At 57.9% G+C, this 17,601-nt stretch overlaps 2 protein-coding genes across 11 annotated transcripts; one reads left to right on the top strand and one right to left on the bottom strand.

Moving 5' to 3' along the window:
• The first annotated feature begins 160 nt into the window (after window positions 1-160).
• Window positions 161-10,052, top strand: ABI3 (ABI family member 3). 2 transcript variants are annotated; one of them, XM_044745311.2, is made up of 8 exons: window positions 161-611; window positions 4,865-5,032; window positions 6,087-6,263; window positions 7,688-7,773; window positions 7,957-8,052; window positions 8,238-8,392; window positions 8,943-9,074; window positions 9,372-10,052. In XM_044745311.2, the coding sequence occupies exons 1-8, from the start codon at window positions 495-497 to the stop codon at window positions 9,533-9,535; spliced, it is 1,095 nt and encodes a 364-aa protein (XP_044601246.2). In that variant the 5' UTR covers window positions 161-494; the 3' UTR covers window positions 9,536-10,052. The 2 variants fall into 2 exon arrangements, with proteins under 2 accessions (XP_044601246.2, XP_044601245.2); XM_044745310.2 differs by having other exon boundaries at window positions 162-611; window positions 8,235-8,392.
• A 904-nt stretch (window positions 10,053-10,956) lies between these two features.
• On the bottom strand, window positions 10,957-17,287 carry PHOSPHO1 (phosphoethanolamine/phosphocholine phosphatase 1). 9 transcript variants are annotated; one of them, XM_044745316.2, is made up of 5 exons: window positions 17,007-17,223; window positions 15,641-15,726; window positions 13,697-13,808; window positions 12,732-12,844; window positions 10,957-11,929 (listed from the first exon to the last, which is right to left on the bottom strand). In XM_044745316.2, exons 3-5 carry the CDS (start codon window positions 13,739-13,741, stop codon window positions 11,047-11,049), a joined length of 1,041 nt encoding a protein of 346 aa, XP_044601251.2. In that variant the 5' UTR covers window positions 13,742-13,808; window positions 15,641-15,726; window positions 17,007-17,223; the 3' UTR covers window positions 10,957-11,046. The 9 variants fall into 9 exon arrangements, with proteins under 9 accessions (XP_044601251.2, XP_044601248.2, XP_044601247.2 ...); XM_044745313.2 differs by having other exon boundaries at window positions 16,876-17,136; XM_044745312.2 differs by having other exon boundaries at window positions 16,897-17,104.
• Between the last annotated feature and the right edge of the window lie 314 nt (window positions 17,288-17,601).

Raw genomic sequence — 17,601 nt, 5'->3', positions numbered from 1 at the left:
ATATCCTCTCCGCCCTCCACTGCCCTGTCCCTTGGTGACTCATCCCTGAGCTTCCCAAGGAAGCCCCCACCCTCTGCCTTTTCCTCCCCTTCATGAGTGGAAAATCCATCTCTGCCCCCCAGAGCAGGCCAGCCCCCTTCCTCCTCAGTCTCCCCTCCCAACCCCCCCAACAGTTTCCTCTCCGGGCCCAGGGAGCAATCACAGCTGCCCCGACCCTGGTTTCCTCTGCTGGGAGGGGTTGGGGGGCTGGCCCCCAAAGGGGCCCTGGCTTCCCCCTCCTCTGGGCAGGGCACAGAGAGGCACAGGCTCAGGGAGCAGGGACTGACTTCCTCTTGTCCCAGAACGAGCATGCCTGCCCTTTGCAAGGGGGTTTGGGTCTGTCACGCAGAGGAAACCAAAAGTGGCAAGAGGGAGGGAAGGCAGAGCGACCAATCAAGGGCAGGGTGAGGCGCAAAACCAGCGGGCTCCCCGGGGAGCTGGGCAGAGGCCGGGCCATGGCGGAGCTGCAGCAGCTGCAAGAGTTTGAGATCCCCACAGGCCGGGAGGCCCTGCGGGGCAACCACAGCGCCCTGCTGCGAGTTGCGGACTACTGTGAGAACAACTACGTGCAGGTAGGCAGAGCGGGCACAGGCCCCCACACCCCAGCCCCTGGAGGGGCCCGGAGCCCTTCCCCAGGGCAGGGCCGTGGGAGCCATCCTGACAGGTGCTTGTCCTGGGCCTTGGCTGAGAAAGCCTCCCACTCTAGGCCTTGGCTTCATCCCCGTTCCCCCAGACTTGACCCTGACCCCACATTGCCCAAACCCCTGCAGTGTACCTTCTCTCTCCCAGGGCCTCAGAGATGTCCAGGTGGGCAGCTCCACCCCGTCCTGTCATCAGGCCTCACCCCAGGTTCGTCTCCCTCCTGGCCTCCCACTCAAATCCAGAGGCCCCAAAACTTGTCCTCACACACAAGCACTGGTGCCATCATTCCATTTTCAGGCTGGCTCTAGGTGCGACTTCAGAAGAACCTTTCAAACACTACAGCGAACTTGAGATGGACAAGGGGAGGGTTCTTTCCCTGATCCTTGAGGGAGAGCAGAGAGACGTCAGACCAGGCTCGGTAAAGAGACGGCATCTGACACGGAGGCACCAGGATGGACAACACGACTGCTGGGAGCCGCCTACCAGCAAAAGATGGCTACTGGCATTTTAGACCAGTTTTCTAAATTGTGTGGTTGTCCCAGGACTGCAAATGTAGATTCCTGGGTCAAGGGAAGAGGGGTGATAGAAACTTACAACGATCGGGCACCTCTGTTATTTCATTAATCCTCATGACCACCGTGCAAGACAAGTATTATTATTCCTGTTTCAGAGATGAGGAGACAGCAGCACAGGGAGGTGAAGTGGCTCATCTATGGTCACACAGCTTGGAAACGGTAGAGCCGGGCATCAGCCCAGACTCTGAAGCCGAGCTCTCTCTTCTCCACCTTTCCGCCTCCCTCACATGCTGTATGACTTGAAAACAGTTTATCTGCACACTCTGTCCTCAGTTTCCTCTGCCCCTTAAGAGCCTGTACAGGCTAACCCTGGGATCCCTCGGGCAAAACTTCATTTGTCTAACGTCTTCTAACCAAACTGTGAGAAGAGGTACAGGGACCTCCCAGCTCAGTGAGAGTGTTGAAAAAACTAAGAAGAAAAGGAGCAAGTGCTCATGGGAGCACGGCAGATTAAAGAGAGTCAGTGCTAAGAACAGTGAGAACGCTCTGCAGCCTTCCTCTGGGCAGGCCTGGCGCCCGCATTGCCTCCTCCAGTCCGCACCCCAGTCCAGGGAGGTGAGGACCAGGAGGCTGAGGTTCTGGAACATTTGTTCACTTCCCAAAGGTCTCGTGGCAGAACTTGGATTTGAACCTGTAACTCTAAATCCAGAGCCCACCCCTTCACCTCTAGATGAAAGTGCTGCCCTGGGTAGAATTTCCATCTGGGTAGATGTGAGCAGCCAGCTTGTAGATGAGAGGGAAGGTGGACGGTAAACCAGCCCCGCTCCTGTGGCACTGGAAGGTATGCTCCTCCTGTCGACAAGGACAGAAACAGTCCTTCTCTCTCCCTCAGTAACCTCTGCACATCTCAAAGGACTCCCGCCCGGATGGGTCCTCATTTGCACACACAGTGTGCACACAGGATTTGAGGTCACAAAGACCTGAGCCCAATCTCCAACTCTGCCACCGACCAACTATACAATCGGCGGCAAGTTTCCTCTCTGATTCTTATCCCTTCCTCCAAGGGGGTCACATGGGTTAAATGTGATAATGTATTAAAGCATTTAGCCCAGTGCCTGCCCCTTAAGAAGGGCAGGATAAATGGCAGCTGGTACCATTATTATTATTATTGTCATCATCATTCATCAGAAGGATGAAAGACACATGGACAATAAAAGTCAGTTCTAGCAAGGCGAAGCAGCCCCAGCAGAAACACCCAGGGCGTTGGAAGCCCTGACCCACACTGGAATCCCTGGACCCCTGCTTCCTTCATGCAGAATGCTAACCGCTAGACCACACAACCAGGGACCTCTCCGGGCTTCTCTGAGGATCTTTGTCTGGGAAGCAAATGGCTAGGAGGGGTTTGCATGAGTTCTCAGAATTGCTCTTAGACAAGGCCTTGTTCCCACGTCCTCCGTCCCCCCACTCAAGCCCCCTCCACCTCAACCAGGTGTCAGGAAACCCATGGGGAAAAGGGGAGGGCAGGCCGGGTCAACTGCAGAGTTCTTGGTCAGGGTCCGTCGAGTTTACAGACGGGGTAATTTGCATGATGAATAAGCAGGCAGGCATGCAAACGGATACCAGACCCTTGTCCCCCCAGACGTAACTTTGGGCCAAGACCAAAGCTGGGGTCAGTAGGCTTCCAGGCTCTAGCCTCCCAGAGCTGGACCCAAGCAGACAGTTTTCCTGTTTGGGCTGACAATTCCACATGCCAGTCCAGGGAGGGGACAGTACAGGAGAGGCCAGCTAAGAAATCTGGGTAGAGACCCGAGGAGTAGTCGCTGCTCTGTGTTGGGCCTTTGTTTCCTCATCTATGAAAGGAAGGTCTTGAACGCTGAACTTGAAGGAGACCTGCTGTCCTTTCTGGTTTTAACACCCTGGGTTGCTTTCTGCTGATGAAATGTGAATTGCATGCAAATGAACATCTCTCTCCCTCTCTCTCTCTCTCTCTTTCTCTCTCTCTCTCTCTCTCTCTCTCAGTTGGAACAGACGGGCAGGAGGTGTACCCGAGGAGAGAAATACAGGAAGGGCTGCTTAGAAGGTTCTGGGCCTGCCCTTGGGCTCCAGCCTGGCTCGGGCCACACTGGAGCCCCCAGGTCTCTCAGCAGCCTGCTCTGATAGGCTCTAGGACTGCTCTCCTCTGACAGGCCCTGAGGAGCACCCAAGGGCCCTTAGCGAGCAGACCCCATGGGGCAGCCTTGCGGGTCAGTCCACCGGCCTTGCCCAGACTTGCCCTGGACTCACCCTTGCCCCCCTGGAAAGGTACAGGCTGGAGGGCAGCAACTCCATGACCTGACCTGAGATGAGGAAGCTGCCTCAGGGACCAAATGACCAGAGGAGTTCTGCCCCAGCCTCCACAGGCTGATCCAGGACTGAAAAAAACCTCTTCAGTCTTCAGCCACTCCCTGCCCACCCCTCCCCCACTGACCAGCAATGTGACTCTGGCCAGCACCTGGCACAGTGCCTGGCACGCAATAAGAAGATGCCCAGCAAGTGTTTGGGTTCGCATTCAATCCGTTAATTAACTCCCAAATGCATATTTATTAAGTATCGTCTGTGTGTTGGGCACTATTCCAGGATAGGGTATAGAATAAAACAGACCCGCTCCCTGCCCTCACAGCACTCACATTTTAGTGTATGTGTGTGGGGATGGGGGAATAGATAATAAAGTAAATAGATAAATAATTTCTGATAGTGCTAAGTGCTATGAAGAAAAGAGAACAAGTTAAACATGATAGAGAGTCAATCCAGAAGTGAGCTGGGAGGAATCTTAGGGTGGTAAGGGAAGGTGTCTCTGAGGAGCAGAGACTTAATAATAAGAAAGATTCTAGAAAGAAGTACAGCAAGTGCAAAGGCCCTGAGGTAGAAACAGTCTTAGCTTGATCGGGAACGGAAACCCAATGGCTAATGTGGCTGGAGGGCAGTGAGTGAGAGGGGGTGTGGTAAGGGATTCAAGTGAAGACGAAAGCAAGAGCCAGCCTGTGGGGCTCTATATCGGACGTGGTTAGAAGTTTGTGTCTCATTCTCAGTGTATTGGGAAGCTACTGGAGGGAATGAATGAATGAAGTCACTCTCTGCTGGGCCTCAGTTTCCTTATCTATAAAATGGAGCAGATCATTGGTTCCCACCACCAACCTGCAGACTGGAGCTAAACAAGGAGGACCAGAGTCACCTGGGTTGCTTTTAAAGGCACAGATCCACCGGGCTCACTCCCAGGGAATCCTGGTTAGAAGCTCTGAGATGGGGGCCTGCCGTTAGTTGGTTGGTTTTTAAGCTTGAGAATATCTCCTCCAACCAGAACTGCCTTCCTCTTTCCTTTCCACTCTTCACCTGTTAGCCCCCAAAAGGTCCTCAGGAGGGGGCTGGGGTCAATCCTCAGCTTGACTACTCGAGGATGAGTATCTTTCCCCCCTTGCACCCATTTCCCACAGCTGCAGATTCACTTTCCTGATGTCCCTGGAGTCCTTCTTACCACAGTCTCATGCCTATGGAAACCAGCTCAAACATCTAGGGGTTGCTGTTTCTGCCAGTTTAGCCCCCACTTTCCCTATACCCTTTCCCATCCCACCCACCGAATCAGGGACCCAGTGGAAGATGCTGCCCTCAGACCAGGGCTATGTGTATTTCAGGCCACAGACAAGCGGAAGGCACTGGAGGAGACGATGGCCTTTACCACCCAGGCCCTGGCAAGCGTGGCCTACCAGGTGGGCAACCTGGCCGGGCACACACTGCGCATGTTGGACCTGCAGGCGGCCTGCCTGCGGCAGGTGGAAGCCCGCGTGAGCACCCTGGGCCAGGTAAGGGGCATGGGAAGGCTTCTTGCATCGGCTCCCAGCTCTTCAGCCCCAGCTGAAAATATCTTTGGATATTTTCTCTAGCAAAAGTGCTTTCCCGCCTTTCTCCAGATGCCTGAGTGCAACACAGAGGCTTGGCACTTCCCAAGCATTTTGAGCCTTCGTATCTCAGCGGCCATGTCTCAGTGTTGGGCCTTGCTGCCCCACCAGATTAGGAGCTCCCTGAAGGCAGAGCTTTTTCTTTCTCTGAATCCCACCCAGCATGGCAGAAAGCAGGTTCTACCAATCACTGTGGCTGCAGAGTAGAGGAAAGAGGCACATGGATCCTGTTCCCAGCTAAACACAGGCGGTAACTTCATAAATGCCCTAGACCCAGAGTGCTTGCTTGGCAAGGTCCTCTTCAGCCCCGGAAGCACTGCCATCACCATACAGTGCCCCCCACCCATTTAGCATACACACCCTCCTCCTTCCTTCCTGGATCCTTGGCCGAGGAATCGCCCCATGAACCACATGCACAGATCCAGTTACACATGGGCCTGGCCTGCACATCATCCACGTGTTCAATGTGGGGTGTGTCTTTTCCTCTGGCCCCAGCAGGCCAGCGTTCCCACCCTCTCCAGGCTGTACGTTTCTCCACAGAACATCACAAGAGGAAGTTAATTCACTTATTTGTCCCCCAAAAGAGAGAGCTGATCCAGCCACGAATCCCAGCCACCTCCCTGTCACCCGCTCTGTTCCGAGCCAGCCGAGTGCTTGAGTCTCTTCCCAGCCCCCCCCCGGGATGCTGTGTTTTCTCTTTTCCTCTGGTTCCTGCTCGGCTAATAATAACCTTCATTTTCTTCCACCAGGAAGTTGCTCCAAGTAGTTCCATCCTCTCCTGGCAATTCTTTTCCCAAGTGCCGTGTGTGGCCTTGGGGACAGAACTCACTCTTTGTCTAGACCTCACTGCCTCCCAGGGTCCCTGTCCCCACCCCAAAGTCTCTGTCCTCTTCCTCCCTTGAGGGGAAGGGTGCTGTACAGAGGCTGCCCCACTGTTACCCCAAACCCTGTCATCCAGATGGTGAACATGCATATGGAGAAGGTGGCCCGAAGGGAGATCGGCACCTTAGCCGCTGTCCAGAGGCTGCCCCCCGGCCAGAAAGTCATCCCCCCTGAGAGCCTACCTCCCCTCACGCCCTACTACAGGAGACCCCTCAACTTCGGCTGCCTGGATGACATTGGCCATGGGATCAAGGTACAGAGATGAGCCCCTCCCTTCTCCACAACGCGCCCTCTTCTGCCTCATGGCTCCCTTCTGTCCAGCTCCCCACTTCTCTTCCACATCCATTTTCTTGTCCTAACCTGCAGCCCCTTTCTTTCCTCACTCCCTGAGGCCATCACCCTAAGTCTCCCTTACTCTCCAGGTCCTCCTTATGGGAGGAGCCCCTCCTCCTCCTTAAAAGTCCTCATGACCCTCTCCCCCACCCTAATAACTGGCCTTTACCCTGTACTCAGACAATCTGCTGAGTGACATTTGAACACCCCCGCCCTGCGGGTGCTAGGCGTGAGTGTGAGGGGAAGAGAGGGAAGGGAGGATGTGGGGGTGTGCATGAGAATGGCTCCCCAGCCACATGAGAACAGCGACTTCCTCTGTCTGGAGGTTTGAGGTCACAGCACTGAACAGTCACCCCAGAGCCCCTGTTGGGTGGGAAGGGGCGGGGATGCAGCCACCCAAGGGGACATAGCGAAGAGAGGGGAGCATAACTCTGGCATTCTATCCTCAGCCCACCTCCCTCTGAGAGGTGAGAGAAGATGCACACACACAGAGACACACACACTGGATCCCATTTTGTCAATTCCTGTCCTCACACTGCAACATTTCAGATTAGACTGAAGCTCTCCTGTATCTGAATGACCCTCTGATATCTTCAGCATACCATCTCCCCAAAAAGGGGGCACTACACTCCCTCCTTCAGTCACCAGGCCTCCCCACCAGTAAGTTCTTCCTATTGTCCAACTTAAATTCTTTATGCTTCAGCTCAGGTCCCGCTTGTCCCTAGTGAAGTATAGTGAACAGGGAACACCATTCCCCCTGAACCCACTCTTGGGCAACCCCATCAGTGACAGAGGTGCTGTCCCGCCTGGGGGTTTGCACCTGGTCATTTCTACACTCTACTCTAAATGTTCTGCTCCTCTCTGTCCTGAACTCCCAGAGTCAGTTCCACAGGCCTGCAAGGACAGGTGGGACATTTCTAAGCACCGCGGTCCTCTCCTTTCCCCCACTCCCTCCTCAGCCTGCGCTGGGGTTGGGGTCTAATCAGATTAGTGACCACCAAGCTGGGCACTGAGAAGCTTGAGAAGCGGGGTGGGGATGCTGAGCCCACTCAGCCACTGAGGCTATGCAGAGGAAGTGGCCTGCAGACCGTGTCTGTGCTCCGAGGTTTCCGGGCAGATTTGAGGCCCAGGCCCCAGGGCCCAGGCGCGGCAAGAGGGGGTGGGGTGGAGTGGGGTGAGGTGGGGTGGGGTGGGAGAGGGGGCTGGGAAGTGGAAGTGGGAACTTGCTGTGCCCGCCCTCCCCCTCCCAGTTCTTGTCCGCCCCTCCCCCATTTCCTCTCTGGGATGAGGGGGGCTATTGGGGGGGCCCCCATAGACGTCAGCCCCGCCCCTGCTCCCCCTCAGGATCTGAGCACGCAGCTGTCGCGGACTGGGACCCTGTCTCGAAAGAGCATCAAGGCGCCTGCCACACCCGCCTCTGCCACCCTGGGGTGAGACCCCACCGCGATCCAAAGCAGCCCTACTCCGTCCCGAAACTCGACTCCCCCACCCCCTCAACGCGGGCGCCAAACTTCCTCTTACACCAGCTGCCCCCTCCCCGCACCCGACCCCTGCTGCCCAGAAGCCTTCCTCCTGCCTGACGACACCCCGCACCCCACCCCCCCGCCCCCCAGGAGACCGCCGCGGGTTCCGGAGCCCGTGCAGCTCCCGGTGTTGCCCGATGGCAAACTCTCAGCCGCCTCATCTGCTTCTTCTCTGGCTTCGGCCGGGTGAGCCCAAGTCCAAGTGTGGGGTGGCGAGGGGAGGGGTTGAGAGGGGCCTCCTGCCAATTGTCATGGTGACTACTAGGGTTGAGGGGACTCCGGATCACAGGGGCGGGGCCAGTTGGGGGATGCTGAATTAGGGATGTTGTCCTCCAACCTAGCTGAGCCCCGCTTTCTCTGGTCTTCAGCAGCGCCGAAGGTGTCGGTGGGGTCTCCACGACCAAGGGGCAGGCAGCACCCCCACCCCCACCTCTCCCCAGCTCCACGGCCCCACCTCCTCCACCAGCTGCCTCTGACATCTTCCTGCTGCCCCCTCCGCTGGAGGAACTGCCCCTGCCCCCGCCAGGTAAGGAGCTCCGCCCTCTCCTCCTAGCTCAGCCTTTCTTACCTCCCCATACTCCTCCCCACCCCACCCCTCTTGGATCTAATCGGACCCACGTCTATGAAAGGCTTGTCCACGGGAGAGGTCATGGGAGAGAAAGGAGAGGAAGCCGGCAGAGGAACTAACATAACTTGGCACCTGCTTTATACCAGGCCCTGGATTTGAAGCTTCTCATCCGTTTTCTCACTTAAACTTAACACCCTAAGAGGATCTTCACACTCCCATTTAACAGAGGAGGAAGCTAAGGCTGAGAGGTTAAATTCAGTGACTTGCCCAAGGGTCACCCAGCTAAGTGGCAGTGTCTGACTTACACTGTTCAACGTTTTAGTGTTTACTGAACACCTGCTACTTGTCAGAGGCATTGTGGGAGGACCAGGATGGGCAGGGCTGGAGGAAGATTACATAACATGGGGAGAGCCTGGGGCCCTGCTCTTGAACAGTCAAGTTTCCTGGGGCTGGTGGAGGGGTTCCCTGTGTCCCACTCACAGCCCCTCTGCTTCCCTCCCATCCCCAGAGCTGCCCCTGCCCCTGGATCTGCCCCCTCCTCCACCTCTGGATGTAGATGAGTTGGGGCTGCTGCCTCCACCCCCACCAGGCTTTGAACGGGAAGAGCCCAGCTGGGTCCCTGCTACATACTTGGAGAAAGGTACCTGACTCCTGGGAATGAAGGGCACCAGGGTTCTCCCTACTCTTCTACCCTAGAGGCATTCAGCCCCCCACCCCCGCACATATTTTCTCATGAAATGAGCAAGTTGAGAGCCACTGGCCTGGTAGATATTAAGTGAATTGGGGAGGGGTCCCAGGGCTTGGGAGAAGGACCGCCTGCCCCACTCCCTGCAGCCTTCTCCCCTAGATGCTCGCTAGAGTCCAGTATGCGGGCCCCTGCATCCCTACGATGGGGCAGGACGAACATCTCACAGCAGCCTCTCCTCCTGTCCTGCAGTGGTGACACTGTACCCATACACCCGCCAGAAGGACAACGAGCTCTCCTTCTCTGAGGGAACCATCATCTGCGTCACCCGCCGCTACTCCGATGGCTGGTGTGAGGGTGTCAGCTCAGAGGGGACTGGATTCTTCCCGGGGAACTATGTGGAGCCCAGCTGCTGACAGCCTGGGGCTCTCTGGGCTGCTAACCCAGGTTCTGCCCTGAGCAGCCTCTGGAGCCCCAGGCCAAAGCCAGCTCCAAGATCAAGGCTGGACTAGGTCTGCCCGCCTCTTGGGCTGTGAGCTGTGTCCGCTCCTTCCCCCTACTGCGGTGGGAAGGGGTCCTGGGGAGAGAGAGGAGGTACCCAGAGGCCTGCTCCAGACAGGAAAGAACTGAAAGCCAAGGAGTTTGGTGACCTTGTCCACAGAGGACCCCCTACTCTGTGCAGGGCGGGGTCTCCAGCTGCAAGTGCCAGCTTTGAATAAAACTCTGACCCTCTTGATAATTGCCCTGCAGGGCTAGGGGGCAGAGAGGAGGGATTGAAAGGCATCCCAGTTCTAAGGCTCCTGCTAATTACGGAGCCACCCTCTGCCTGCCACTAGCAGCAGTGTCTCTCCCATCTCTTCGGTCCTCATTAAGTGCCCTCTGCACTAGACCTCTGATGCCCCTCAGCAATGACTGACTGCACCTTGTTCTTTTGCCTGTTGCCTGCTGTGTGTTATGTGTTCAGTCTTGGTTCCTGAAGCCGGGCACTCTCCAAGAGTGGGGACTAACTCCCTCACTTAAGTGGGGCTCTCTGAGAGCAGAGACCACCTCACCCTCACCCCTTAGACTGCGGCGCGAGAGATCTCAGTCACCTCTTCCCCCTTCACCTCCTTTATAGCTCTAAAACATCAAAGAGGGAGGAGGGGCTTGGGTTTTGCTGGCTCTGCTTTAAAATATCAAGGCCTTCTGACCCACCGCGGAGGTGGGGGGCGCAGAGGGCCCAGCCCGCGAGGCGACTTTGGTAAAATCCCTGGTCTCTTGCTGCATAGACGAGGCTGGGGTGCGAGGAGACACTGTCGCACGCTGCGAGGTCCCTTGCTGGCCGGACAGTGTGCTACCTCGTTCCACCACCAGGAGGCGACTGTTCCCTCTGGCTTTTTTTCCTTTGGGGATGCTGGCGGGGTGGGTGGGGGAAGAGAGGCAAGAAGAAAAGGGATAGAGGGTGGGGTCGCGGTAGGTGAAGCAGGATCTAGGCCTGGGGCCTTGGGCGGGGAGCCGGGTGCAGCCGGGAGGATTTCGGGATCTGGAAGAGGGGAGGTTACACGGCCCGAGGCAGCGGTTAAAGCAGCGGGAGACGTTTCTTCTCTCCCCTCCCAGGGAACCCAGTCCTCCCAGTTTGGAGGACAAGGTTTTTAGAAACACTGCTGCCTTCCCCGGTATGCGCACCTCCCCGGTGGGGCCAGACTCCAGAATAATTGTTTTGCAGAGGAACTGGGCGGGGCAGCCGAACTGGGTTAACTGCATAGATAGGGGCTGTCCGAACTCCCGCCCCCAGCCCCCAAATGGACAAGCCCGGAATTCCAGAAATTCCCAGAGGGACACACCGAAGCGAAAGGGAAAAGGGAATTAAAAAAACTAGGTTTGTCTTTCCCGATCTCCCCCCTCCTCGCCCCTTCCCCGCCCGGGCGCCCCCCGCAGGCCGCCGTCCTCAGGACGTCTTCAGCACCTGCTGCAGATGCACGCGCACGTCGGCGGCCGTTTCCCAGGGCACCACAGTGGCGCGGAAAGAGCTGGGCTCGGCCTTCTGCGCCTCCTGGATAAGGCGGTGCATGGGGTACCCGCGGCGCGGGAAGGCCACGTCGCCGCCCGCCAGCAGCCCCGTGGGGCAGAAGTCATTGGCGCCGTCGCCCACGTAGAAAAGGCGCTCGAAGTGCACGCCGTCGTGGGCCCGCTCGCGCAGGTAGTCGCTGAGCACCTTGTGCTTGCACATGTTGGCGGGGCAGCGCGCGCAGCTGTGCGTGTGGAAGGGCCGCAGCGTCAGTAGCCCCCGCGCGTCGGGCCCCGCCGGGTTGCTGAAGATGCGGCGGAACAGGCCGTGGTGGCCGGCGGCGCGCAGCGCGCTCTCCACGCCGAAGGTGTTGGCATCGGAGATGAGAATAACCTCGAAGCTGGCGCCCTGCTTGGCCACAAACTGCAGCAGGTCGCCCATGCCTGGCGACAGGGGGATGGCCTCGTAGATGGCGCGCAGGTCCCGCGGCCGCACGCCCTGCTCGCCCAGGTACTTGAAGACGCGCTGCATGTACTCGTTGTAGAAGCCCTCGCGGTAGGTGGCACGCAGGCTCTCCGGCAGCCGCTGGCCCGGCGCGGCGCGCACGATCGAGTCGTCGCTGTTTTCGTCCACGATAGTCTCGTCGAAGTCGAAGGTCAGGAGGAAGCGCGGCGCGCCCTGCGCGGCCATCCCGCCGTCCTGGGAGCAGGGAGGAGAAGAGCAGGAGGAGGAGGAGAGAGCAAGCGAGAGGGGGCGCGGCGGGAGCCGGCCCGGGAGAGGCTGGTTAGCGGGCCACGGCCAGAGGCGCTGGCACGTCCAAGACCTGAGGAGGACCCAAAGCTGGTTAACCTAGGCGGAGTAGCCAAGGCCGCCGCCGCCCCCCGCCCAGCCTTCCCTGCCGCCCCTGCCCCCGATCCCCCTCCCTGACCTCCCTTCTCGGCACCTCTTAGTTAACTGCGTTGGAGTTTATCCTCAGAGGACCATCCTCCTTCCGAACTCAGAAGGGCATCCTTGGCACCTGTTTCTGCTACCCTCATCTGGGGCCATTGGGGCTTAACAAGGGTCAGCTTAAAAATGGGGAAAAGCAGCTTCCAAGGGGTCACCCCTTCGGGGAGGTTTCTGGACTAGACTGTGCTAGAGACTTCTAGTGACTCCTGTTGTTGGTGTAGCTACCGGGAGGGTGGAGGGAGCTCTCCACTCCCTTCTTCCCTAACATAGTCAAGGGAAACACCCATTCACCCAACCGGAGCAGCCTCCTCATTACCCTCTGGACCAGGCCGAGCTGATGGCAGGTGGGACTGTGGTGGACAATAAGAAGCCAGGCTCCAGGGAAGTCTTGTTGGCACCGTCCAAGACATGTGGACGATGAGTGCCGGGTCCTCAGGCCTGGATAGGAGCTAAGGGCTGGGCCTGGAGAGTTAGGTGCCTGGGTGTCTGTCCTGGCCAGACAACTGGATTTTAGCTCTTGGAATAACCAGGTAAGTGAATTGACCACACAAGACTCAGGAAGGCTCTCTGGGAGCTGCTTCTAGCCAGATGGCACTGGGCAGGGGTCTAGGGATGGGATACAGCTTCTCTGGGGAGTTTTAGGACCCTGTGCTGACAGGTCATCACTAGTCACTTGCCAATTCCCTGTGTCAGCGGGTGGGGTTTCTGCCAGAGTCCGAAGCAGGCGGGCAGCAGGAGAAGCAGTGGGGCTTGGGAAGGTAGGAGCCTCCCGCACCAGGCGGCGACATACCTGGGAGACAGGTAAGAAAGAGGAAAGAGAGCAGCAGTGGCTGAAAAGGCAGGGGAGGAGGGAGCAGGTAGTGTAGACATGCAGACATGAGGCAGCAGTGGGGAAGGAGGGGGCTAGGAGGAAGTCATGCTAGGGGAGCGCAGAGACAGACTGGACAGGAAGACGGAGTGGGGGTGGGGAGCTCCAGGAAGTGTAGATCTTGGGCCAGAGTCATGTTGATGGGGGCCATGGGAGAGGACGGGGGACAACAGGGCAAGTGTGAGGGCACGAAGAAAGGCAAGCAAATGGAGACAGCAGAATCCCTCGGCAGCCTGTCCCTCCCACCTTTGCCTGACAGCAGCTGTAGGGGACAGAGGGGCAGAGTGAGCAGATCAGGTCCACCTTCAGCATATCCATCACACTGCCTTTCTCCCTCCCAGCCTCCCACCCCAATGATCTGAGATGGAACCACTCTTCTTTCTGCTTTCTTCCTAACTCCCTCTCTAATATTCCTGTGATGTTTATGGCCGAGCACATCTTGTGAGACAGAAGTCCAAGCTCCTCATTTCAGAGCTGGGATTTGAACCTGGCTATCTGCCTCGCTAATAGAACCATCCCTTTGACCTCAACCCTAGAGACGCTCTCTGCTCTCACCAACGTCCATCTGGGTGTCTCAGTGGCCCAGCACCACTGGAGTTGAGGATGTAAAGTATCAGGACCCCACGCCTGGGAAGGAAGCTTCCAGGGATTAGTGGAGGCCCAGTAGAGGGGAGGGAAAGCCTAAAAGGGGCTCAGCAGGGCTCTTCCCACTCCGGGATGGGAATGTAGGGGCTGAGGCCTCATCCTAAGAGACCCCTGGAGGGCCCCACTTACCCTAGACAGGCATCGGAGGCCAGCAACTGGAAAACACCCACTCATTGTCGGTGCATCACCCTGAGCAGCACCTGTAGGGACTCCGTTGGCCTCCAGGCGTCGTCCAGAGCTCCTGACAACCACACAAGGTCCGTGTGAGGGTGCCCAGTCATCTGGCTCTGTTTCCACTACTAATGCCCACCTGGCCCCATCCCCTCTGCTGAGCCCCAGGAGCCACTCCCAGGGGCTCCGTAAAAACAACCCCTCAAACAGGCATAGCACTTACAGACCACAAAGCCCTTGCTAGGCATCCTCTTACAACCCCCTACAATGCTGGAGAGGTTAGGGATGATATTGATGGAGACCCAGAGAGGGACACCGACTTGCTCAAAGGTCACCCACTGTAAGTGGCAGAGACAGATCTCAAAACCAGATCTCAGAGTCTGAGACCAGAGCTTTTTTCTCCAGTATGACCACTTCCCCTTTCTTGTATGCGGTACCTCACAGTTTACAGATCACCTTCTTTCATATTCTCTCAGTGCCCGCCACAGTCCCATGAATGCAGCAGATGAGAAGGGCTCAGGGAGGCAGAGCCGGGTTCATGAACACCTGGCCACAGCCTTGCCTGCCCTCTGCCCTCAAAAGGGAAGAGGCAGATGACCAGGCTCACTGTACCCCAGCTGGGGGGCCAGGACCCCTGGGCACCACAGGTGATCCGGGACTGGCCTCCCTGGTGCTTTCCGGGGCCCAGGAGTCAGACAGGAGAGTCAGGGTGAAATTTCTGCCCGACTTTGCTGTGTGGCTTTGGGGACAGGTTTGGCTTTGTGGGCCTTCACCAACTACAAAGGACACACCTACAGCCCCTAGTGCCTCCCTACACACACCCCACCCTCCACCCTGGGGTGACACAGAGACCTGAGGCAGCTGGGACAGTTCTGGAAAGAGCCAGGAGACTAGACCAGGGAAAGGAGCAAAGGTCTGGCTGGCTGCTGCCCTCTGGTGGTGACAGCAGGTGACACTGGAAACCCCTCTGACTTTCTCAAGGTGACACTCTCCCCAGAGCATCCCAGGACAGCAGAGGGAAGCTACTGCCCCCAAGACAGAGACTGGGACATCCCAGGAGCAGGGCACAGGTCGGAGGGCCTGTGGGAGGGCCTCTCTCACCTTCCATCTCGAATTACCCCCTCCCTCCCCACTCAGACCACCCGTGCATTAAACCCTGTGGTAAGGATGGGATGTGGGTCTCAGCCTTTGCGCTAAGAATTTTTAATCTAGGAATTGGGGGAGGTGGCCAAAGCTGAACGGGGCAGTGGGCAAAAAGGGAGAGGAGAGACACGTCCAGGAGAAGGTGGGAGCGAAGGGGAGCGAGGCATGGGACGCGGGAATGGCATGTTTTGGAGGGTGGGAGGGCTATCCCCAGGCCCCATCTGGAGGCAGTTCCAGCCTTCCAGAGTCCTGGCTAATATCACACGTCCGCCCTGGGCCAGGTGAGTCTCAGGAGAAAGGTCAGGGGATGCCCCTCCCGCTGTAAAAGCAAACAGGACGGACACGTGCCGGGCACGGGGCACAGCGAGGGTCAGATGCAAAGATGCACAGGGCCTCTGGCGCCACCCGGAGAGCAAGCTTCCTTGTTTTGCCCTTGTTTCTTTGTCTTTCTTTTATTTGGTGGAATATTCTATTGCAATATCATGCTCAAAACTTCCCATTTCTCATAGCAAAACACATAAGTTATGTTTTTTTTTCATCTAACAATAGTATTTAGGGAAATCAGTTAAACATTTATTGTTTGGTGAGTTGCCCTTGTTTCTTTCAGTCCCCAGAGCAGAGAGCCAGGCATCCTGAGTGAGTTTCTTCCCCTGGAACCTGAGAAGGCCATGCTGTGACACCCCACCCTTACAGTATAGTCAGAGGGACCCGGGGTCCCGTGGGAATCTGGCCCCTGTGACATTCAGAAAGGTTACTCACCTCTGGCAGCTTTGTCCTGAGTGATCAAATCCTTTTGTGGTCACCAGAAAGAGTCCCTCAGAGAAAAGGGGGACAGGATCTCCGAGCTTCTCGCACAGGATAGAGCAGAGGGGAGAGCGGGTTGCTTAGGGGCGGCAGGCAGTCCCTATTCTAGTCCAGTCCCATCTAAAAGTGGCGCCTGCCTCCCTGACCCCACACAGGATCACGAATTCCTCCCTGCATCCTCCTGCCTTTTACACAAAAGCTCCTAGATGACATCTATGGGAATGGGCTGGGAGGGTCCCCTGGGGATGGGGGAGGGAAACGGGCCTCTCTTTGGCATCAGCCCTAAGTTTGAAATTCCCCTCTTAATGGATGGAGCCCTTGAGACGGTTTGGAAACAGTTTTCCACCGGAAATGTGCAGGATGGGGATGGGGGAGAGGACCCCAGAGATACCACAGGAACAAGCTGTCTACCCAAGACCAAGTCTCCTTGTATCAATCACTAGAAATCAGATTCAGCCACTCAGCTGGAATTCTCTCCCTCCCTGAGATAGCACTCCCAAACTTCACCGTGGTCTCTTCCCTGCTCACGACTGCCAGCAGCAGATAGGAAAAGCAGAGGCCCAGAGAGGTCAAGCTAATATCCTGGGGGTCACACAGCATCAGAATCATATTTAGAACTCAGGGGTCTCTGGTGCCTCTTGGGAAAATCGCAGCCAGAGCTTCCTCTATTGCCCTGGAGACTCCCTTAGGCTGTGAGCTTGCTGTCCTGACTAGCTGGTGGCGATGACCCGCAGTTATGGGGCCAGCGAGGAAGCTGGGACCAGGAGTCACCTCGGGGCTCGCCCTGCCTGGGTGAACAAGCCGGGAGGGGATCCTCACTGGGCAGGGAGGTGGCAGCTGCCGGTGGAGTTGGGGGAGAGATATTTTTAGAGGTGGCTGGAAAGCAGGCTCTCTGGCACACCCCCAGCTGGCGGGAGCTTCGCTCCAATGCGGGGCGGGGGGTGCGCAGCTCGGGGAGCCGAGGGGAGCCCAGGGGACTCGTGGGTGGCAGGGAGCAAGGAGGCACAGATTCCTTCGATTTGTCCGAGTACGGGGAGGGAGAGATACCCGGGCACCACCTTCCTGGATAGGGGAAAGAAGGGGGACTCATTCCTCCGCTCCAGGGACGCCCCCGCTGACACACGCGTGAAGGAGCGCCCTCAAACTCCACACAGCCCCCACCCCACACTGGGACCCCAGCCCTCCCCTACCTCGGAGAGCCCAGGACTCACGTGGGGAGCGGCGGCGGCCGAGGTCTGCCCCGGCTGAGTTTGGATTGCAAAGAGTGGGAAAAGGGGCTAGCTGAGGTATTTGGGCGCAGGATGGAGCTAGGGGTGCTTACGGGAATTGGGGGGGACGCGGTGTCTTAGCCACCCCCGTATTTCTGGGCTCCGGCTCACGAGTCCCTCCAGTCCCAAGGGGCCGTGGATGATGTGCGTCTGGGCCGTCCTCTCCGCCTGCCCCCCATCCCCCCGGGCCGCCGCCGCGTCCCCTTTAAATGCCCGGGAGCCGGAGCCGGAGCCGGAGCCGCGGCTAGCGCTGCGGCAGCCGCAGCACCCGGGCCCTCCGCAGTCCCCGCACGTCACAAGCGACTGTCCAATCACGGCGGCGCCGGCGCACATCAAAGGGGCGGGCCGCCCGCGGGCCACGCCTCCCGGCTGCCCCGGAGACTCCCGGAGCGCCCGCGAAGGTGGGATGGGACGCAACGGGAGAGGGTAGGAGGGCGGAGAGGGGGCGCACCCCTTCAGAGGAGCGTGGTGGGGGCACCTGCCTTAGGGCGGCTGCGGGGCTCTCCAGAAGTCCCCGCCCACACACCTGGAAGTGCCAGGGCTGTGGACTTTCTCAACCGCCGCCTTCAGGGCTCTGATCTCTGAGATTTGCAGAAATGCACCCCCACCTCCAGCCCCTCGTTCCGTTCTTGGCTCCTGAGCCAGGTG

The sequence above is a fragment of the Equus asinus genome, chromosome 13 (genome assembly GCF_041296235.1).
Source record: "Equus asinus isolate D_3611 breed Donkey chromosome 13, EquAss-T2T_v2, whole genome shotgun sequence".
In the NCBI taxonomy this organism is placed as follows: Eukaryota; Metazoa; Chordata; class Mammalia; order Perissodactyla; family Equidae; genus Equus; species Equus asinus.
Note: the sequence above shows the minus strand (reverse complement) of the source record. Positions and strands in the feature narration are given on the sequence as shown.